Source organism: Triticum aestivum, chromosome 3B (assembly GCF_018294505.1).
Source record: "Triticum aestivum cultivar Chinese Spring chromosome 3B, IWGSC CS RefSeq v2.1, whole genome shotgun sequence".
Lineage (NCBI taxonomy): Eukaryota > Viridiplantae > Streptophyta > Magnoliopsida > Poales > Poaceae > Triticum > Triticum aestivum.
The window spans coordinates 218844962-218869230 of NC_057801.1; the positions used below are offsets into that span (position 1 = coordinate 218844962).

The 24269-nt window shown below is 47.2% G+C and overlaps 1 protein-coding gene across 11 annotated transcripts in view; it reads right to left on the bottom strand.

The window, feature by feature from the left end:
- Positions 1-3187, bottom strand: part of LOC123069445 (uncharacterized) — an 8723-nt gene extending 5536 nt beyond the window's left edge. For 3 of the 11 annotated variants that reach the window (XR_006432547.1, XR_006432545.1, XR_006432541.1), the window contains exons 1-2: positions 2341-3180; positions 358-934 (exon numbers count right to left, since the gene is read on the bottom strand). Coding sequence is in view for 1 of the 11 variants with exons in the window: in XM_044492301.1 (XP_044348236.1) it covers positions 571-934; positions 2341-2716 (740 nt within the window). In the remaining 10 variants the exon portion in view is untranslated. Of the gene's footprint in view, positions 1-229; positions 935-2340 lie in introns of all 11 variants that reach the window. The other 8 variants (XR_006432549.1, XR_006432543.1, XR_006432550.1 and 5 more) reach the window with 8 other exon arrangements.
- Positions 3188-24269: the final 21082 nt, after the last annotated feature.

Consider the following 24269-nt stretch of genomic DNA (forward strand, 5'->3'; position numbering starts at 1 on the left):
ATCGATCAAATGCTATTTCTTGAAATCAGGTAAAACTCTTGTAATCGTGTGACAGCTTTTTTTTTGTAATCGAGTAAAAGGCAAGTTACATGACTCACTACTTTTTTACTCAATTAATCATGATTCTTATAATGGGGCAAATGCTATTTCTTGGAATCGGGTCAAACTCTTGGAATAGTGTAACAATTGCTTTTTGTAATGGGGGGAAAAGGCAAGTTAGAGAGCTCACAACTTTAACCCAATTCATCAATCTTATAATCGGGCAAATGCTATTTCTTGGAATTGGGTAAAACCCTTGGAATCGTGCAACAATTGCTTTCTGTAATCGGGTAAAAGGCAAGTTATTAGATGGCTCACGGAATAACATACACTCCTCGCCTGTTTTGCCCTCTTCCGTCCAGATTCTCACCCGGGACCCTATAAATATAGTTCCACCATAGCTATGTGTACCAGCAACAGCAACAGCAACAGCAGCAGCAGCAGCAGCATTGATCGATCATCTGTGACCCGATGACACACACCACGAGCTCCTCCAATGGCACCCATATAATCCGGGTCAGGGAGGCGCACCTGGCCACCGTTATCTGGTTGTAACGGCAAGAGGTATATATACTCTGTACTGCATTGCTCTGCTTTGCCATGCTGAGTCCATTTCTAGTGACTGAACTGTTGTGATGGCGAGAGGTATATATACTCTGTACTGCACTGCTCTGCTTTGCCATGATGAGTCCACTTCTAGTGACTGAACTGTGAGAGGTATATATACTCTGTAATGCACTGGTCTGCTTTGCCATGATTGAGACCACTTCAGTGACTGAATTGTTGTGACAGTGAGAGGTATATATACTCCGTACTGCGCTGCTCTGCTTTGCCATGATGAGTCCACTTCTAGTGACTGAATTGTTGTGACGGCGAGAGGTATATATACTCTGTACTGCATGAATTTGAATGTGAAGTGAGAGCATAACTATGGAAGTATTTGTGGGCGATTGAGGTTATGTTTTCTTGGGAGGGCGAACATTAATTCATAGCGAACCATAGAATAAACACAAACAAACATTTTTTATATAAATGTTCATGTTAGTGTAACAAGCGTTCTTGAAAATTTTCATGCGAAAAGGAATAGTAGTGCTTCATCAGTGAAAAAAAATAAGTGTAACATTTAGTGTTTGACTTTTTTTTGGACAGGTCAAAATTCTACAGCTTTTCACTTAAAATTTGCAGGTAGCATTTGGATGTGACCACGAACACATCTAAGTTTATTTTGATTTTTCTTACATTTGAAAAATGCATTTTTGGCGCTCAGGAGCATGTGCTTCTGGAAGCCAAATTGGATTCCCGTGTTTTCTCATACTTTTTCCCTAATCATATATTTGTGTTTCTGTATTAATTGCAATCATAATCAACTATAGTTAATTGCATTGTGAATCGACCATTCAATATTTGAAAGTGCCACAAGGGCTGTTTCTGTATTAATTGCACTGTGTGCGTTTGTATTGCACCTGACCACCTGTACCAAGTTTCTGGTACTCTCAACTGTAGTGCATAGCCTGCACATGACCGGCACCAAAAACACCTTGTATGCATCTACTACGGTTGCCCAGACGTCGCTTTCCGTGGATGAAACACAACGAACTCCCCTATCTATACCTCTGACGAATACAGCGCGATAGACGATCCCAAGGCATCTTGTGTGGACAGGACACCGAGCTATCAGGTGCTCGTCCACTAAAACTACTTTTCTTAGAAACGTAGCTTACTAGTGAAGATAGTATGTGACTGAACTGCTATATAAGGAGCAGCTCACCACGGATTGTAACAAGCTCATCAGTGCTGAAATACACTAGAAAAACAGCTTAACAGCGTGGATGTCATCATGGTTAACTAAACGAGAGAAAGATGAGGGAGACAAAGTCTCCACCTCTCACCACTATGCCTTGACCGGGAGCTCTTCACACCGTGGATGTCATCGTGGCCGTACATGAATCGTCCCCCACATCCAGCTCTGTTCAATTTCAGGCAAAGTGGACGTTTCATTGTACGGCCTGATGACATCCACGGCGTGGCTCTCCCAGAAACAGAGCTGCAACAGGCAGCCAAGCCGTATGTAAGTTTCGTTAAGAATTAATTACAGTAGATGTGATGATTAGTTAAGGACTGCTACAACCAAGCCACGCGATGCAATCGGCCTTAACGGCAAAACAGCGTGCAGAAGGGAAATTAATGATCTAACGGTTGATTTGTTTTCTTCACTGTACGTTTTTGCACTCAAGATTGCTAATCCAAGAAGAAATTTCTTCGACAAAGAACAGACAGGTGAAGTGTGCACCCGACGGTTACCTTCAGGCACAGAGCCACGGTCGTCTTCGGCGACTTCTCGGGGAGGCGGCTCCAAGCGGCGGCCTCTCTGAACGCACGGGAGCGCCCTCACACGCCACAACAACAGCGCAGCACGGCTGCTCGGCGGCATGGTCGGCCATCGGAGCGGGCGGCAACGACCGCGTCGCGTCAGCGAAGGCGACGGGCGCACGGCCGAGGCCTTGTGATCAGTGTGCAGCCCGGTCCACGCGCAAGGCGAGGCGGAAGCCAAACCTCCTGGCGTGCTTCTCCCGGTCGCATGGCGGCCCGTGGCGCAGCGGAGGTTCTGCCCGGCGCGGTGCGGCGGCGGTAGCGCGTGGCTATGCGGCGGCGCGGCATTGGCAACGTGCGGTTGCATGACCCGACGGCATGGCCGGGCTGGCTGTTGGCCGCCCGTCGACGGCGACGGCAGTGGCGTTGACTGTGCGGCACGGATTTCTCCGGCGATAGGCCATGCGGCTTGGAGGAAGCGGGGATTGGGTAGTCTATCCCTTTGGAATATTTACATTTCGGTCTACAATTTTTCTGTTATTGACAGAAAAGACTATATATTTCTCTATATATTCTCTTGAACACCCTATATTTCTCTATTGGCAAAGAGGCAATGGTTTTGCGATTGGGCGCTGCTACGCGTCAGCCGGCGGAAAAGATCCGCCACCTCGCAAGCCATCAGATCTCGAGTGGTCCACCGTCACCCTGTACCATTGCAACATATGTCGTGTTTTAGAATTTTTCTGGAACACAGGTCATGTTTCAGAAAATTTTACAACATAGATTAAGTTGCAGATTTTTCTTACAACAAAAGTCTTGTTACAGTTTTTTCCCTTGCAACAGAGGTCCTGTCGCAGAATTTTCATGACAAAAGTCTTGTAAATTTTTCGCAACAAAGATCTTGTTGCAGAATTATTCTGCAACAGAGGTCTTGTTACAGTAATTTATAGTCTTTTCACAACGGATGCCCGTGCGAGCCAATGCTCTGCAACTGTTCCTGGGTGAAACGAGAGCGATAGGATCATGGTGTTTCTGGGAAGGAAAGGTGGACACAGGGGGGGGGGCACATGGACACGTGGGACGATGGAGGCGGTTGGCGCTTGGAAGCAATCCACTGATGGATGCTAATCATTTCCCGTTGCGATCAGTCTTCCGTTCAAATGACAGAAGAGTTTTGAGTCTTGTCATCGCACGGCTTGGGCTCTGTGGAAGCAACTAGACGCCAGAGTCTTTAATAGAAAGGAACAACTGGTGGTTGCAGTTGACCTTGCTCGAATGATCTTGGAAGAGCTTAGAGAGTGGAACTTAGCATTTCACAATGTAGGAGGTTTACAACATTTTGTGAGACAGTAACTTTGTAGATGTGTGGAGTGAGTGTTCGCACGGCGATGTTTGCATCGTCATGTGGATTCTTGTAAATCTATTTCTGTAGGACCGAAAGTATGTCTAGAGGGGGGTGATTAGACTACTTGACCAAATAAAAGCTTATCCTTTTCCCAATTTTAGTCTTTGGCAGATTTTAGCTAACTTAGCACAAGTCAAGCAATCTTAGCATAATTCAAGCAAGCATGCAAAGAGTATATGAGCAGCGGAAAGTAAAGCATGCAACTTGCAAGAATGTAAAGGGAAGGGTTTGGAGAATTCAAACGCAATTGGAGACACAGATATTTTTGTCGTGGTTCTGATAGGTGGTGCTATCATACATCCACGTCGATGGAGACTTCAACCCACGGAGGGTAACGGCTGCGCGAGTCCATGGAGGGCTCCACCCACGAAGGGTCCACTAAGAAGCAACCTTGTCTATCCCACCATGGCCGTCGCCCACGAAGGACTTGCCTCACTAGCGGTAGATCTTCACGAAGTAGGCGATCTCCTTGCCCTTACAAACTCCTTGGTTTAACTCCACAATCTTGTCAGAGGCTCCCAAGTGACACCTAGCCAATCTAGGAGACACCACTCTCCAAGAAATAACAAATGGTGTGTTGATGATGAACTCCTTGCTCTTGTGCTTCAAATGATAGTCTCCCCAACACTCAACTCTCTCTCACAGGATTTGGATTTGGTGGAAAGAAGATTTGAGTGGAAAGCAACTTGGGGAAGGCTAGAGATCAAGATTCATATAGTAGGAATGAAATATCTTGGTCTCAACACATGAGTAGGTGGTTCTCTCTCAGAAAATGTAAGTTGGAAGTGTAGGTTCGTTCTGATGGCTCTCTCCACGAATGAAGAGGAGGTGGAGGGGTATATATAGCCTCCACACAAAATCTAACCGTTACACACAACTTGCCAATCTCGGTGGGACCAAATTGATAAACTCGGTCAGACCGATTCAACAAATCTAGTGACCGTTAGGATTTTCGGTGGGACGTACATGCAACTCGGTAGGACCGATATGGTTAGGGTTAGGGCATAACATAATCTCGGTGAGACCGATTACACAAACTCGGTAGGACCGATTTTGGTAATAAGCTAACCAGAGAGTTGGTTAGGTAAACTCGGTGGGACCGGTTTGCTCATTTCGGTGAGACCGAAATGTTACGAAAGGGAAACAGAGAGTTTACATTGCAATCTCGGTGGGACCGATCGCTCATCTCGGTGGTACCGAAACGTTACGAAGGGAAACAGAGTGATTACAATCCCATCTCGGTGAGACCGAGATCCCTATCAGTGAGACCGATTTGCCTAGGGTTTGTGGCAGTGGCTATGACATCTGAACTCGGTGGCGCCGGATAGAAAGAATCGGTAGGGCCGAGTTAGACTTTTGGTTTAGGTCATATGTGTGTGAGAAAGTAGTTGAGGGCTTTGGAGCATATCACTAAGCACTTTGAGCAAGCAAGCCATTAAGCAACACCTCATCCCTCCTTGATAGTATTGGCTTTTCCTATAGACTCAATGTGATCTTGGATCACTAAAATATAAAATGTAGAGTCCTGAGCATTGAGCTTGAGTTAATCCTTTTGTCCTTAGCATTTTGAGGGGTCCACTTTTCTCATCCATGCCATGCCAATCATTGAGCTTCCTGAAATGTTTATCTTGAAATAGCATTAGCTCAATGAGCTATATGTCGTTAGGAATTACCAAAACCACCTAGGGATAGTTGTACTTTAAATCTCCCCCTTTTTGGTAATTGATGACAACATATAGATCAAAGCTTCGAGAAATGATAATAAGATTGAAAAACATTGTCGCTTTGAGAAGTATGTGAAATGTAAGAGCTCCCCCTAAATTTGTGCATAGTTTAAGATTTGCTTTGGACTGCAAATGCACAATGAGTTAGGATCATGAGTTACTCTTCCATGTCACATACATCTTGGTGGAGCGCTCAAAATGATAATAATTAAATACATGCACTCATCACCAAGCAAAGTGAATGATCATATAGAGATAAAAGGATAATGTCATCCAACAAGCATTAATGTAGCATAGCATATGATCAAACACGTGATCATCCAAGTATCTCACAAAAGCAAATAAAGTTCAACCACCAAAACAAGAGAGAATAAAAAGCAACGCTCTCTCTCGAAGCCTATGATCTATACATTTTTCTCCCCCTTTGGCAACAAGTTACCAAAAAGTTCATAGAAAATGCATAGTACTAAATCGACTCTCAGGCTTGGTCTTCGGCTGGTGGTGTAGAAATAACGCCAAGGATGAAGGCATCAGTTGATGAAGATGGAGCTGGTGGAGTAGGTGCTGGAGTTGGTGGCACTGAAGCTGTAGCTGGTGCAGATGAAGTTGCTCTGGTGTCTGGAACAGGCACTGCAGCTGATCTCTGTCCTCTGGGCACTCTAGCAAACGCATCAGTGGTAGTCTTGCCCTTCCTCTCCTGCATGTCATCCTGAAGTTGCTCAACAACTGATAGTATCTCAGTAACCTTCACATCTAAATCGTAGATGTTTTGAGTCAGGGTGGCCAATCCCTTCTCAATCCTCAGAGTGGAGGCAATCAAGTAGCCAAGCTGATCTTGCTTGCTCTTCAGGAAATACTAAGATGCCTCATCAATGGTTGGCATCTTTGCAGCCTTTTCAGTCCTTGCCTTCTCCTTCTTTGCTTGTGCTTGCACAGAAGATGGTTCATTTTCATCCATAACCACTGTGTTGTCCTCAAAATCTGGGTAGATGGGCATGTGTTCCTTGTCCAAGAGGTATGTGCCAGTGCCCTTCCTGGAGTTGATTAGCTCCTGGATCTGTGGGGCATACCCACAACTTCTCTTTTGGTCAGAAGTTGTTCTCTTGATAGTTTCCACTATGAGGCTCATGACCTTGAACTTTTGAGGCACATCAAATATGTGAAGTAGGTTGATAGCATGGCCTCTAATCATCTTGTGATCACCTGACTTAGACAAAAGAGTGTGCCTGAGAATCCAGTTGATTGTTGGCAATCCTGACAGAAGGTAATGTACTGATCCAAACTTGTGTGTCTCAACAGCAGCGTCTGGGATCTCTCTGTACATATGTGCCATGAAGTTGTGATCCTTCTTCTTCTTGGCATAAACATCCAAGTCATTCTCATTTTCCTTAGGTGCATTGATCAGATTTTCCCATTCTTCAACTGTTGATTGGCACCTAGTACCTTCAGACATCTAGACAATCCTTCCATCTGCATAGAAGTGAGTTGTGGAGTAGAACTGCATAATAAGCTCATCATTCCACTTTGTGAGCTTCTGCCCAACAAAGTCATCCACTCCACAAGCATTGAAACTGTCATACACTCCTGGATAATGCTCTTCATTCTTCCTGATGTACTCCGAGTCCACCCATCTCATATCACAGACTATTGGCTTCTTGTCAAGCAGCACTGTCTCATAGAAGTCCTGTTGTTCCTTTGTATGGATCCTGTAGTCCACAGCAGTTCTCCTCCTGACTGCATAGGGATCAGTCAATCTCCACTGTCTGAGTCTTGCATCCTTCCTCAGCTTCATATCCTCAGCTACAGGATGAACATCATTGTGATCTGGAATTTTGGGCTTCAACTTTCTCAAGACATGTTCCTCATCATCTTCTTCTTCAAGAACAACTTCAGGCACTGGGGCCTTGTTCTTCTCTCCAGCAGGAATGTTCCTTGTATTCCTCTTGGGTGCAGACTTGGGCTTTGGAGCAGTTGCCTTGGGAGCTTCTTTGGGCTTTGATGAAGCAGCCCCTGACCTGATGGCATCACCCATAAGCTTTTGAGCTTTAGGTGCTGGTGCAACAATCTCTTCCTCTTCTTCTTCTTCCATCATGGAAGGCTTTCCAACAACCCTGGCCATGGTCTTCTTGACCCTTTCCTTCCTCTTCTTCCCTTCTGCAGCAGCCTCTTTGGGTTCAAATTCCAAAGGTACTTGAGTGGAGGCTCTGGCTTTAGACATGGGAATTCTTCTTGCAGGTGCTTTGGTCTTCATACCAGGCTTAGTGGCAGTTGTTGTGCCATACTCCTTCTTGAGCACCTTCTTCTTGGAAGTGGCCTCATCTTCAACAGCCACATAGTCTTCATCCTCAGACTCTGAGGTTCTCTTCTTTCTGGCCCTAGTGGCTGCCTTTGGCAAGTTGCTGGGTGTGCTCCTGCTACCATCATAGCTGCTTGAGGGACCAGTGCCCTCACTCATGTGAACATGTTCCTCAGACTTGTTCTGGCTGTCGCTTTGATCAGACACGTTGCAAACACTAACAACAGACCCTGTGAATAGATATAGATGAGATAGATAGGATGAGCATCACAAAGTACAGAGGTTTTTGCAAAAGAATGAGTCAAAAACTTAGTTTTAGTTTTCCACAGAAATCATGTTGGATCTACCGATTTTGTAAACTCGGTGATATCGAAGCAGCTTTTGGAACCTAAACTAGTGAACTTGGTTAGACCGAGTCACAGTTTGGTGGCACCAAGACTGCTAGGGTTTCACAAAGTCCTGAACTCGGTCACATCGATTTGCAATTCTCGGTCAGACCGAGAATCACATGTGCAATGGCCTTGGCCAAATCGGTGGAACCAATTTCTACAACTCAGTTGGTCCGAGATGGTTTCGGCGGAAACCTAACCCTAAATTTTCAATCCACAACTAAACTATGGAGTGTTTTCGCTGGATAAGATGATCTCAATCGTGGCAAGATACATGGCAAAACAATGTGCTAGGAATTCAGAGTGGGATTAGCACAAGGATCAAGTCCATACCCTAGTTTGGCGATGGACTTGATATGGTGGCAACGGCGGAGATGATTCTCGTTGACGGCGCCGGAGACCAGCGGCGGGAGGCAGCTGGCGACGAGGAGGACGATCCGGAGACCCAGGGAGGCAGAGCAGGATGAGCGTGGGCGAAAGAGTTCGGAGAAATTTCCAAAAATTGGCCCGTGGATATATATAGCCTGACCATGTCGGTGTGACCGAGTGGAACAACTCGGTGGCACCGAGATGCATAACTGCAAGCAGTTACTGCAACTCGGTGTGACCGAAAAGTTCAAATCAGTTGCACCGAGATTGAAAACCTAGATCGACTTAGTGATCTCGGTATGACCGAAATGGAAGAATCGGTTGGACTGAAACGCACAAAGAAGTTTTGGAAGTTTAAGTCTATGACGAATCGGGGACTCCGAGTGCCCTCACACAGAGTGGTTCGAATCCGACTTGATCAAACTTTGTGATGTAGCATGAATAGAGCTTGAGACAAGAAAAGCATATATAGCTAGAGAAGGTTCTTAGGCATTCTTGTCCATCCACTTGGCAAAAGAAGGAAATCAAACAATCAAAACTACAGGTGGATGTCCTCGAATGAGTGAAATATGCAATCAACATGCTCACACAATAAAATGATAAATGAAATATGTGGCAAAGCATGCACAACCATTCTAGGATCTATCAAGCAATTGGCGATGACTAGGTCATCTATATATGAGTATATTGACTTAGGAGTCAAATGAGAACATTTGATCATAGGTCATGCTCATCGTTTAAGCTCGAGCGGGGTTGCCACTTTTACATAATGCATTGTTGTGTTCACACCATTAGAGTTGCTTTAGCTCAATTCTTAGAGTAAAGCTCCCCCTAGATGTGAGATCCCCCCTAAGAGGGATGAACTAACCTTGGGTTTTGTCGATGATGACTTCATGTAGGTGTTGAAGATGTGGATGCTCAATGTTGATGTAGATCGTTTGGAGCAATCCTTTGGAGTGAGTTGCACTTTCAATACCTACACGGGTTAGTCCCACAAGGAACAAATAAGGATATCCATAGACATAGAGTGATGCATACACAAGATGATGTCCATGGAGGCATTAGGTTACCTTGTCCCTTGTCTTACCAACAAGAGGGTTTGTGACTCCTTGAACTAGTGCAAGATGTGGAAGTTGATTGCACTTATCCTTGCCAAAATAGTAAGAATGAATTATGTTGGCGGAGTCACCCTCAAGAACTCTCTAGTTCTTCTTCTTCGGGATCCACATCATCTTGATGAGAATCCTTGGAGTTGTAGCCGTACTTGATGAAGTAGAACTTGATGTAGTATTGGGAACCCACTTGACCAAGGCCTTAGGAGCTTCTTCAAATGCATCAATCTCCTCTTGAAGCTTATCCTTGCCTTTTTGCTTGTGGTCTTGTGGTGGAAGATCATCTTGAGCTTGTGTCCCTTTGAAGGAAGTAGGATCATACTTCTCTTGTTGAGGGACAAACTTCGTCTTGGGGTATTGATCTTCTTCCCACTCAACTCCATTGGCATTGAACTTTTGTTCAAAACCAACACCTTGGTTCTTGGTGCCTTCCTTGCTTGCGTACAATTTCCTCGAATTGCTTACTCCCGGCAAGGCTCTTGTAAACACCTTTCTCTATAATTCCCTTCAATAAGCTATTTTCTTGCTCAAGTGTAACTTGGCTAAGAGAATCATTAGTGGAATCAAGAGAACTACTAGAAGCGACAACATTGGATTTAACATGATTATTGTTACTACTATAGGAAGAATCCTTCTTGTTCTTGTTACTAGACTTGACTTGAGGCATGTAAGTGGATAAAAGTAAACGCTTGGCAATGTGAGAAGAACCTTTCTTGCAAAGATCATCATTGATTGCCTTTAAGAACTCATGCTCTTACTCAAGGTTGAGCTTTTCAAAGCATAACTTCTCATGAGTCCTTAAAAGTTCTCGATGATCCCCTAAGATAGTTTGATGAGCTAGCTTAAGAGTGTTTAGTTCTTTAGTTAGGAGCTCAATCTTCTCCTTATCATTGTCATTCGTTTCATCTTGATTAGCATGATTAATTGACGTTTCATCATAGTATTCATCACTAGAGTTGTCAATAAGTAAATCATCATCACCTAACAAGTCATCTTCATCACTACTGAAATCAACATACTCGGGGTGTGTTACCTTTGGGCCTTTAGCCATGAAGCATCTTCCAAGTCCTTCATTTGGTGAGTCAAATATGTCGTAGGAGTTGGTTGACGCAAGTGCTAGACCGGCAACACCTTCATCTTGAGTATGTTTGGGGTCGGAGTGATAGCTTCTCTCGGAGTGATTGTCGGAGTCGGAGCCGGATACCCATTCACCAACATGAGCTTGATGTCTTCGTTTTGTGTAGCTCCTTGATGACTTGTCCTTCCTTTCCAAATCCTTGCTTCTCCGGGGTGTTCTTCGTTCATAACGTTCATCTCTACTCCTTCTCTCTCTTGGTGGTGATTCTTCTCTTCTACTTCTTCTCTTTGGAGAATCTTCTCTTCTTTTGTAGGCTTCCGTACACTCATTGGAATAGTGTCCGGTGAGGGAGTCCTGGATTAGGGGGTATCCGGACGACCGGACTATATACTTCGTCTGGACTATTGAGCATGAAGATACAAGACTCAAGACTCCATCCCGTGTCTGGATGGGACTCTCCTTTGCGTGGAAGACAAGCTTGGCAATCCGGAGATTGTATTTCCTTCCTTGTAACCGACTCCATGTAAACCCTAGCCCTCTCCGGTGTCTATATAAACCGGAGAGGTTGGTCCTTAGAAGGCCGATCACAACTATGTAGGACCTTGAAGTATGTCTAGAGGGGGGGTGATTAGACTACTTGACCAATAAAAACTTAACCTTTTCCCAATTTTAGAGTTTGGCAGATTTTAGCTACTTTAGGACAAGTCAAGCAATCATCACACAATTCAAGCAAGCATGCAAAGAGTATATAGGCAGTGGAAATTAAAGCATGCAACTTGCAAGAAAGTAAAGGGAAGGGTTTGGAGGATTCAAACGCAATTGGAGACACAAATGTTTTTGGCGTGGTTCCGATAGGTGGTGCTATCGTACATCCACGTTGATGGAGACTTCAACCCACGAAGGGTAACGGCTGCGCGAGTCCATGGAGGGCTCCACCCACGAAGGGTCCACGAAGAAGCAACCTTGTCTATCCCACCATGGCCGTCGCCCACGAAGGACTTGCCTCACTAGCAGTAGACCTTCACGAAGTAGGCGATCTCCTTGCCCTTACAAACTCCTTGGTTCAACTCCACAATCTTGTCGGAGGCTCCCAAGTGACACCTAGCCAATCTAGGAGACACCACTCTCCAAGAAGTAACAAATGGTGCGTTGATGATGAACTCCTTGCTCTTGTGCTTCAAATGATAGTCTCCCCAACACTCAACTCTCTCTCATAGGTTTTGGATCTGGTGGAAAGAAGATTTGAGTGGAAAGCAACTTGGGGAAGGCTAGAGATCAAGATTCATATGGTAGGAATGGAATATCTTGGCCTCAACACATGAGTAGGTGGTTCTCTCTCAGAAATGGTAAGTTGGAAGTGTAGGTTCATTCTGATGGCTCTCTCCACGAATGAAGAGGAGGTGGAGGGGTATATATAGCCTCCACACAAAATCTAACCATTACACACAATTCACCAAACTCGGTGGGACCGAATTGTTAAACTCGGTCGGACCGATTTAGTAAACCTAGTGACCGTTAGTGATTTTCGGTGGGACCGACATGCATCTCGGTGAGACCGATTCGGTTAGGGTTAGGGCATACCGTAATCTCGGTAAGACCGATTACACAAACTTGGTGAGACCGATTTGGTAATAAGCTTTCCAGAGAGTTGGTCAGGTAAACTCGGTGGGACCGATTTGCTCTTTTCGGTGAGACCGAAATGTTACAAAAAGGAAACAGAGAATTTACATTGCAATCTCGGTGGGACCGATCGCTCACTTCGGTTAGACCGAAACGTTACAAAGGGAAACAGAGAGATTGCAACCCCATCTCGGTGAGACCGAGATCCCTATCAGTAAGACCGATTTGCTTAGGGTTTGTGGCAGTGGCTATGACTTTTGGAATCGGTGGCGCCGGATAGGAAGAATCGGTGTGACCGATTTTGGCTTTGGGTTTAGGTCATTTGTGGATGTGGGAAAGTAGTTGAGGGTTTTGGAGCATATCACTAAGCACATGAAGCAAGAGGCTCATTAAGCAACACCTCATCCCTCCTTGATAGTATTGGCTTTTAGACTCAATGTGATCTTGGATCACTAAAATGTAAAATGAAGAGTCTTGAGCTTTTGAGCTTGAGCCAATCCTTTGTCCTTAGTATTTTGAGGGATCCACTTTCATCATCCATGCCATGCCATTCATTGAGCTTTCCTGAAATAATAGTCTTGGAATAGCATTAGCTCAATGAGCCATATGTTGTCATGAATTACCAAAACCACCTAGGGATAGTTGCACTTTCAAACTACAATCATAATCATCATAGGCTAGCTTCTAGGGTTTAGCCTCTACAATCTCGTGGTAGATCTACTCTTGTACTACTCATATCGTCAATATTAATCAAGCAGGAAGTAGGGTTTTACCTCCATCGAGAGGGCCCGAACCTGGGTAAACATTGTGTCCCTTGCTTCCTGTTACCATCAGCATAAGACGCACAGATCGGGACCCCCTACCCGAGATCCGCCGGTTTTGACACCGACATTGGTGCTTTCATTGAGTTCCTCTGTGTCATCCCTGCAAGGCTCGATGGCTCGTCTTGTTGTCAAGGACAACATTACCTCTGGGGGAGTGCTGGCTGTAGGCCAAACTCTCCGACTTGGCGGCTTCATCATGGTCACCCCATCGGTTGTCGCGCCGATGGTGGCCTCTCGGGTCGTCACACATAACCTTCGCATCAATTCGGAACTCACCGAACAGATGGATCTGATAGAGCTCTCCTCCCTTAATGAGCTCTTGGATCACATTGCCGCTTTGGGAGTCGCTACGGACTATGACCAGATCGGGCTTAAACCCGACCGAAGGGACATTATATCCCCGCCGGCCACCCATGAGATAGCGGTAGTGGAGGAACCGCATGCGGATTGCCCCTCTATTTTGAGGACGAATTATGTCTGAATCACCGAGCTCCATGAGCCGGACTCCCGCTCAAGGGAAGACATGACCCAGATCCCGGACTTAGGATCGGGTATTCGGTCGGAAAAATTGGGCAACACTTCGGATCCCAAGCTGTCGAACTCGGAAGCTCCCCTGCCCCTAGGTGCTAGATCGGATCAGAATCCGGGTTCAGCCACGAACACCCACCCGTACTTAAACCGTCTCGCCCATATCAGACAAGAGCCCCATGAGACAGTACATCGCTACTGGGCCAGATTCCTCCTTGTGCTAAATAAGGCCAAGGACTGTCGTGAGGAGGACGCAGTCTCACTTTTCTGCAAAAACTGTACGAATAAAGGAATTCTTAATGCCATAAGTCGCCGTGACATAGTACACTTCGCTGACTTGGCAACCATAGTACAGAAATACTGTGCGATGGAAAGCGCCTGGAAAACCCAAACAAAATTTTGGGATAGTCCGGCTCTCACCAAAACCTTTGTTCGAGCTAAACGGGCGAACTCTCAAAAGTCGACCGACCCTATCCTCAAGAAGCCAAAGCCCACCCCAGGGGGTGGAACCGTATTGGAAGAATGGCTCAACGGGCCATGTAAACTCCACAGTACGCCGGACACAACGCCAACCCATAGCCTTAGGGCATGTTGGATACTCCGGCTGGTAGCAAAAAGTGGCGAGGATCTTCTTGTAAGCCATAAAGCAGAACAACATCCTGCTAAAGAACAGAATACGGTGCTAACAGTCTTCAAGACTTCGCCTCAAACAATAGGCGCAAGCGAGCTCATCGAAGCTCCGCTGAAATTTGCCATGTGGCAAAAACAAATCCGTGGAACGACACTGCTATAACCTTCAATGCCAGTGACGAACCTCGATTCCAGACCGTCCAGACACCAGCCGCTCTGGTCCTTAGCCCAATCATGAACGGCTTTTGGCTCACTAAAGTACTCATGGATGGCGGAAGCGGATTAAACTTGATCTATGAAGAAACACTCAACAATATGGAAATTGATAAAAGCCGCATTGAACAAAGCGGCACAACCTTCAGGGGGATTATCCCTAGTCGGGAAGCGCGGTGTGCGGGAAATTCACACTCGATGTGGTGTTCAGCACCCCGGAGAATTATAGGTCCGAAGAAATCACATTCCAAGTGGCTCCTTTCAGCAGCGGTTACCATGCCCTTCTAGGACGGGATGCATTTATAAGCTTTCAAGCTATACCCCATTACGGGTACATGAAGATTAAAATGCCCGGACCCAATGGAATCATCACTCTAGCCAATGATCCGGACGTCGCACTTCGCGCCGAAAACAAAACCGCAGCACTAGCCCTGGAAGCATTATCCGAAGCCCTAGCAGCCGAAGAATTAACAACACTACGGGCCACCATGGACAGGGACGGCGTGATACTCAACAAGCGACCCAAGTCCACCTCATTTAAACCCGCAGACGAAATAGTCAAATTCCAAGTACATCCAACGGACCCCACGAAGACAGCTTCCATCGGGACACAGTTGAGCCCCGCAATGGACACCGCACTGCAAGACTTCTTACGCGAGAATTGGGAAATTTTCGCCTGGCACCCATCGGACATGCCGGGCATCCCATGCAGATTGGCCGAACATAGCCTCAATATACTAAAAGGGTACAAACCTGTCAAGCAGACTCTAAGGCGGTTTTCAGAGCCCAAACGGAAAGCCATGGGGGAAGAGCTAGCCAAGCTACTCGAGGCCGGATTCATTAGAGATATCAAGCATCCGGATTGGCTGGCAAATCTGGTAATGGTACCAAAGAAGGACAAATCCTGGCGCCTATGCGTCGACTTCAAAGACCTCAACAAGGCTTGCCCCAAGGATCCCTTTCCCCTCCCTCGCATCGATCAAATCATCGACGCCACAGCAGGACACGACTCGCTGTGTTTCCTCGACGCATACTCTGGATATCATCAAATAAAGATGGCAGAGTCCGACCAAGTTGCAATAGCTTTCATAACGCCATATGGCCCTTTCTGCTTCAACACTATGCCTTTCGGGCTTAAGAATGCCGGCGCAACCTACCAACGCATGATTCAACATGCCTGGAAAAGCAAATCGGCAAAATAGTGGAGGCATATGTGGACGAGGTGGTCATAAAAACAAGACACATCGAAACCCTAATAGATGACTTGAGGCTTACGTTTGATAACCTTCGAACATACGACATCAAGCTGAACCCGGAAAAATGCGTTTTCGGCATCCCCTCTGGGAAACTGCTGGGCTTCATTGTTTCTAATAGAGGAATTGAAGCGAATCTGGCAAAAATCCGAGCTCTGTCGCAGTTGTCTATACCGACAGACCTCAAGCACACCCAGAAACTAGCTGGATGTGTGGCTGCTTTGAGCCGCTTTATTTCCAGGTTAGGAGAAAAGGCATTACCTCTTTACCGCCTTCTTTGGCGCACCAAACACTTCGTGTGGATGGATGCAGCCGTGGCCGGACTCAACGAAATAAAGACCTTATTGGCCAGTAATCCAGTCCTAACAGCGCCAAATATCGGCGAACCTATGCTGCTGTACATAGCTGCAACACATCAAGTTGTAAGCGCAGTGCTCGTCATCGAACGAGAGGTTGACGGATATAAATTCCCACTCCAGAAGCCGGTTTATTACATATCCATGGTCCTCACCCCATGCAAATCCCGATACCCACACTATCAAAAAATAGCATACGCGGTCTTCATGGCATCCCGGAAGCTACGACACTACTTTCAAGAGTGTTCGATTACGGTGGCCTCCGAAGTACCACTCAACGACATAATAAATAACCGCGACACTACGGGTCGGGTCGCTAAATGGGCCATCAAGCTCCTTCCGTTCGACATAACATACAAGCCACGGTGGGCCATCAAGTCGCAAGTACTGGCTGACTTTGTTGCCGAATGGACAGAAGCTGAACTCCCTAAAGAGTACGGCGCGTACTCTAACTGGATCATGCACTTCGACGGCTCTAAAATGCTGGCCGGATTGGGAGCAGGTGTAGTCCTGACGTCTCCGACCGGAGACACGGTCCAATACGTCCTCCAAATATTATACACAGACTCCAACAATGCTGTCGAATACGAGGCTCTGTTACACGGTCTTCAGATGGTAGTCTCTATGGGCATTAAATGCCTAGAAGTGCGCGGGGATTCAAACCTCGCAATATCACAAATAAATGGAGACTTTGACGCCAAGGATCCGAAAATGGCAGCCTACCGTAATGCCGTCCTCAAAATGTCAGCTCGGTTCAAGGGGCTCGAATTCCACCATGTGGCTCGAGAGAACAATCAAGCGGCGGATATTCTCGCCCGCGTCGGCGCTAAACGTGACCCTGTCCCACTAAACATATTCTTGGAAAGGCTATTCAAGCCATCCGTGGTATGGGAAGGGGAGTCCGGCAATACTAGCACGGATCCGAATACACCCCAGATTCCGAACTATCAGACATAATCGGAGGCCCTACCACCGAAATAATATCTTCGGCCCACGAAATCATGGCTGTAATCGCCCTGTGGACTGAGCCTTTCTTGGCCTACCTAAATAGGCAGGAGCTCCCGGAAGACCAAAATGAAGCACGCTGCATCGTTCGGCGTTCTAAAGCTTACAAAGTCCATGAAGGGGAACTCTATAAGAAAAGTACGACCGGAGTGCTCCAAAGGTGCATCTCCGAAGAGGAAGGGCGACAGCTCTTGGCTGAAATCCATGCCGGACTGGGTGGGCACCACATCGCGACTCGAGCACTAGTCAGCAAGGCTTTCCGTACATGCTTCTATTGGCCGACGGCCCGAGCAGATGCATAGGACCTTGTCCAACACTGCGTCGGTTGCCAGCTCTTTGCCAATCAGAGTCATATGCCCCCTATCGCTCTCCAAACAATCCCCATAACTTGGCCCTTTGCGGTCTGGGGGCTGGACATGGTCGGACCTCTTAAAGGGGGAAGCCATAAGAAAAAATACTTATTGGTCATGGTGGACAAGTTCACCAAATGGATAGAAGCCAAACCAGTAAAAACGGCCGAATCCGGACCAGTAATAGACTTCATATCCGGGGTCGTACACCGATACGGCGTCCCCCACAGCATCATCACTAATAATGGCTCAAATTTCACAGCTAATGAAGTGAAATCTTGGTGTGGGAAAATGGGCATTAAGCTTGACTACACTTCCGTCTACCATCCCCAAACAAACGATCAGGTCGAACGGGCAAACGGTCTCATCATGAGCGGCATCAAACCCAGACTAGTGCGATCCTTGACTGAGTCGGACACACACTGGGTCGAAGAGCTCGACTCTGTACTCTAGGGGCTGCGGACCACGCCGAATCGCACCACTAGATATACACCATTTTTATGGTGTACGACGCGGAAGCAGTACTACCCTGCGACATAATACATGATTCGCCACGCGTACGCATGTACGAAGAGAAGGAAGCCGAGTTAGATCGGCAGGATAACTTGGATGCCCTGGAGGAAGAGCGCGACATCGCAAAAGCCCGCTTCGCATTCTATCAGCAGCAGGCTCGATGATATCAAAGCAGAGAAGTGCGGGCCAAAACTTATAATATTGGCGAGCTCGTTCTACGCCTACCGGAGAAGAAGAAGGACAAGCTCAAACCAAAGTGGGAAGGTCCCTTCGTCATCGACAAAGTTCTCACCGGAGGAGCGTACCGCTTACGTAATGCATCCGATAACAGACTCGAGCCGAACCCATGGAACGCGGCCAGACTCCGGAGATTCTATGCCTAGCGCCGAACTTAGTGTTCGTCTCCTTACCCCCTCCTTTTTAATCATGCTCCATCCCTTTTCCTTTCTCGACCTTTTTTCCTCTTCACACAAAGTATTCAATACAGTACGGAATCCCGGATCACTCCGGCCGCACTATGTGTGTAAGCAATACCTGGGGGTTTCCTATACGGAAGCTAAAAATTATTACTCTAAAGGCTTTTTGCCCATCACATATGCGTTTCTTTTTCCATATGTGCCTTTTCTTCACCATTATATGCATCTATATGACTTAAGATGTGGCCAAGCTAGGTTGCCTGGCTCTTGTGTTTATGCCCTATGTTCCCGTTAATTCGGCTAGGGCATAAGGGGAGCACCTCTGCGATTGTTACTGCTGGTTCAGCCGGATGTGTACCTCAGACTGGGTGAAGCCGAAAGCTAGCGTCCTTAAGAGAATATTCGGTCGGTAAACAAAAGATGTATTCATTTATTACAACGTAAATCCCCAGAAGTTTTGTATCCTGCGCCCTTGTTCGCAGTCCGTACATGTGCATCGTCGCATGCGTACCCAGGGAAAGGAACCCCTAATGGAACTATTCTCCCTGGAAGATGTTTCTTACTATCCATGTAATATAACATAACTAGTTGGGCACTTGTCTGTTCAAGCACTTATGACCCCTACGCCTGGTTTCCACGCATACCCTGGTTCTGTATAACTGAGCGGGTATTCGGACACACCTCGGACTGTAGGATCCGGGGGCTGAAGTGAAAAGGTCCGCCATGACAAATGATTTTAATCTGGCTAGGGACTACTTATGTCCATTGAATTACACAGTCACTTGGACTGACTATATTCCTCCTCTATACCATCCAACGAGCTATCTAGCTTATAGTCCTCTTGAGAGTACTTGGCGGCTAACGCTACCTGGTCATATACCAGACTCACGGGAATTTCTTGCCCATCTGGCCCCGCCGGTCCTACTTCGGCCATATGGTTCGGGTTTAGCTTGGTGTAGTGCGTCTTCACCATAGCCCAGGCTTCTCTTGCACCTTGCCGGCAAGCTGACATCTTCCACAATCGGAAGCGCCGCCGTGCTCCTTGAGGCATATCCACAAGCTCCCCCATGCCATGCGGCAGGAGGCTTGATGGCCACAATGCCTGAGCAACGCCCTGCATCACCTGCCGAGCTCGCTCGTGCAGTTGTGAGAGGTCTTGCAGTAAATCGCTTGCAGATGAGGGCATCTCCTCCTCAGTGCGACCCGTTAACATTCCTACAAGAAAAATTCTTTCAATATACTTCCTCATCGAACTATAATACAGTCCGTCTAGGCACTTACCATACATGCCGCATCGAAGCCTTTTGTTCTCCTTCACGGAGTCCGCCAGCTGAGCACGAACGTCTTTTAATTCCACGTCCAGCCGGACATTGGCATCTTGAAGATTGTTCTTCTCCTGCCTAACTTGCGTAAGAACGCGCTCGCCAGCCTTTAGCTGCCTTTTGAGATGCGACTCGTCATCTCCGACGCCCTCCGGATTCACCCCGGGATTGTCTGCAGAATTTTCTGTTAGACTGGTCATACCAGCCATTTACTAACTGGTGCATTTTTGTACAATTGAGACAAATGTTACCAGATGAGGCCTTCTGGGATTCCTCTAACTTGGCAACCGTGGCCCTCAGCTGGGCCTTGCACTCCTCCAGCTCCCGAGACAATTGCTCATTCTTCTCTACAAGGACCTGTGCATAAATTGATCCTTAAAACAGTTGTTCCAACCGTTTCAAGTCTCAGGGGCTACTGCTATACATGCTTATCAAATTTTCTTACCCGTATATCTTTGGTATACTGGTCCGTCGCTCGGGCAAGCCCGCCTTGAGCAGTTCGGATGTATGCGTCTCCCGAATTTAAAACATTAAATGCCTTTTCGGAAAAGATGTTGTTGTGAAGTACGGCCCGTCGGCGCCGGTGATTCATGGGGCTCTCTACTTCGGAATTCGTGGCAGAGAGCATATCCGCATCCTCTGTCAGAGAACTATGCGGCAACGGCTGCACGTCCGCCTCCGCTCTCGAAGCCGGTTCTGGAATCCGGCTGGTGGAGGCGTGATTGGCAGGATCCCCGGATATAGTCCGGCTACTCCTCTTCCTGACTGGGACACAAAGGGCGCTGTTATACTTCAAATACTATAATCGCAGGACATGTTATTGCCTTACCTCTGTAGCGGCGTTTCGACCCTAACCGCCTTCCTCTTGAGCCTGCCCGATCCGGACGCCCATGGCCGACGGGTCCCTAGGGGCTCGGCCCCGCGCTCCGACCGTCGTCTTTGCATAAACACGACACTTCAGGGGCAAGGCCTGACATCGGAAAGGACTCCTCTTCGGAGGATGGGGTTTTTGTCTTGGCTTACACGCGACGTAGGTAGCAGTCTGGGATAGTCGGCAATAATAGCCACTGAGGCGCCATCGCAGCTCGCCTGATAAGATACCCCGTTGACAAGCTCCATGGTAATGTTCGGATCTTCTTCGAGTCCTGGATCTAGGGCCCTTCCGGGGTCCTCTGGCTGCGGGGGAGGGCTGGAAATTCCTTCTACGGCCCTCCTCAGTTCCTGCTCGGAAAAATCGAGGCAGATAATCTTAGCGAAGAACGCCCCGATAAGTGAAGCGGGGAAAGGAATGACGACTTACCCAGTTTGGGGGGTTGTACATGGAGAATCCATCCTGTGGTTTAATGTGAAGGAATTCTTCCTCTTATCCTTTGTATAAATCTGACAATATCCTTGCCAGAGCAGTGGCGGAGTCCGGACCCTTACGGCCACACCGGGTGGCATCATCTTCCCCGTTGAAGTGCCACATGGGCTCCCCCCGATATTGAAGTGGTTGCACTCCCCGCATTATGCATATTGCCATAACCTCGACTATTGTCAGTCCGGATTTGGCCAGTAACTTTATCCTGCTCATCAGGAAGTGTATTTCCCTAGTATCCTCCTCTTGGGGGCCCCGGGGGCGCCAACTTAGACGTGCCCTCGGTGGGGCGTCACTAAACTTGGGGAGACCTGTCCGGACTGGATCCGGAAGGGGAATGTCATCAATGTAAAACCACTCCGAAGGCCAGTTCTCTGGTGCCTTCTTAGGAGTGCCAGATAGGTATCCGGTCTTGGCAATGCGCCATACTTCGGCCCCGCCCACTTGACATATGGATTCTCCCTGATTGCGGGGGACAAGGCAGAACAGCTTCTTCCATAACCCAAAGTGAGCCTCGTAGCCTAGAAATATCTCGCAAAGAGCAACGTACCCTGCTATGTGTAGTACGGAGGCAGGGGTAAAGTTGTGAAACTGGAGGCCGTAGAACTCCAGGAGCCCGCGAAGGAACGGGTGGATGGGAAACCCGACGCCCCTTAGCAGATGCGGGATGAGGCATATTCACTCCTCTGGAGATGGATTAGGAGATCCCTCCGCTTGCTCCCCGCCGTTATAGGTGGCTATTCCGGCTCGGACGGGGACCATGAACGCCGGTGGGACAAACCCTTGGGTTTGTAACTCTATCAAACAGCTATGCGGAACTGAACACTCTTCCCAGTCCCCCGGCTTGGAGCGAGGAGAGTGAGCAGAAGAGCTGCGATGACCGGCCATGTTGGAATGGTTTTTTTGGAGCGCTCTGTTGGATGCTTGCTCGAGGGGGGAGAGTGAGGTTTGGATCTGAAAATCCCCGTCTCTTCAAATAGACGGTCAGCCCGAAGGATCGGGGATGGCAAACGCAAAAATGCCTCGGCTCCTCGCATTCGCTCGACACGTGGAGATGGTCATTATTGAGGCACTGAAGCCGAGGAGTACAACATTGATGGGAAGCCGAACACTATTCATCGTAACAGGTACTTTGGAGTATTCGGAGATGGAACCTGCCTTGCAATGCCAAAGACAAGACTGCGCGCCGGACTCATCGTCATTGAAGCCAGGTTCAGGGGCTACTAAGGGAGTCCTGGATTAGGGGGTATCCGGACGACCGGACTAGATACTTCGTCCGGACTATTGAGCATGAAGATACAAGACTCAAGACTCTGTCCTGTGTCCGGATGGGTCTCTCCTTTGCGTGGAAGACAAGCTTGGCAATCCAGAGATTGTATTTCCTTCCTTGTAACCGACTCTGATACGTCCATTTCGCATCATGCTTTTATGTCAATATTTATTGCATTATGGGCTGTTATTTCACGTTATGTCATAATAATTATGGCTATTCTCTCTTATTTTACAAGGTTTACATGAAGAGGGAGAATGCTGGCAGCTGGAATTCTGGGCTGGAAAAGGAGCAAATATTGAAGGACTATTCTGCGCAACTCCAAAAGTCCCGAAACTCCACGAAATACCTTAAAATAAATAAAGAAAAATCGTTGCCAAAGATTAAGGCCAGGGGGCCCACACCCTGCTCACGAGGGTGGGGGGCGCGCCCCCCTGGGCGCGCCCCCTACCTCGTGGGCCCCCTGGTGGCTCTCCGATGTCCATCTTCTCCCATATGAAGTCTTTCGATGAGAAAAAATACAAGAGAACCTTTCGGGACGAGACTCCGCCGCCACGAGGTAGAACCTTGGTGGAACCAATCTAGGGCTCCGGCAGAGCTGTTTTGCCGGGGACACTTCCCTTCGGGAGGGGGAAATCATCACCATCGTCATCACCAACGCTCCTTTCATCGGGAGAGGGTAATTTCCTAAGGACAAGGGAGAAGTCTTGCTATTAGTAGTCATGTGAATTTGGTATTCGTTCGATATTTTGATAAGATGTATGTTGTCTAACCTCTAGTGGTGTTATGTGAATGTCAGCTACATAACACTTCACCATTATTTGGGCCTAGAGGAAGGCATTGGGAAGCAATAAGTAGATGATGGGTTGCTAGAGTGACAGAAGCTTAAACCCTAGTTTATGCGTTGCTTCGTAAGGGGCTGATTTGGATCCATATGTTTCATGCTATGGTTAGGTTTACCTTAATACTTTTGTTGTAGTTGCGGATGCTTGCAATAGAGGTTAATCATAAGTGGGATGCTTGTCCAAGTAAGGGCAGTACCCAAGCACCGGTCCACCCACATATCAAATTATCAAAGTACCGAATGGGAATCATATGAGCGTGATGAAAACTAGCTTGACGATATTCCCATGTGTCCTCGGGAGCGCTTTTCCTATTATAAGAGTTTGTCCAGGCTTTCCCTTTGCTACAAAAAGGATTGGGCCACCTTGCTGCACTTTATTTACTTTTGTTACTTGTTGCTCGATACCAGTTTATCTTATCACAAAACTATCTGTTACCACTAATTTCAGTACTTGCAGAGAATACCTTGCTGAAAACCGCTTATCGTTTCCTTCTACTCCTCGTTGGGTTCGACACTCTTACTTATCAAAAGGACTACGATAGATCCCCTATACTTGTGGGTCATTAAGACTCTTTTCTGGCGCCATTGCCGGGGAGTGAAGCGCCTTTGGTAGGTGGAATTTGGTAAGGAAAAATTTATTTAGTGTGCTGAAATTTTCTGTCACTTGTTACTATGGAAAGTAATTGTTTAAGGGGCTTCTTCGGGGTATCTTCACCCCGTCCGGTTGAGCCAAGGGTTGCTCCTCAACCTACTGAACCTATTGGAAATGAAACTTCTTTTCAGATTCCTTTGGGTATGATGGAAAAACTGCTAGCTAACACTTTCGCAGGAGATGGAACAAAGCATCCTGACGAACATCTACGCTTTGTGGATGATATTTGTGGACTATTTAAGCTTGCAGGTGTACCCAATGATGCCGTTAAGAGGAAGGCTTTCCCTTTATCTTTGGAGGGAGACACATTGACATGGTATTGGCTATGTGATGATACGAGATCGTGGAACTATAAAAGATTGAAATTGGAATTTCATCAAAAGTATTACCCTAT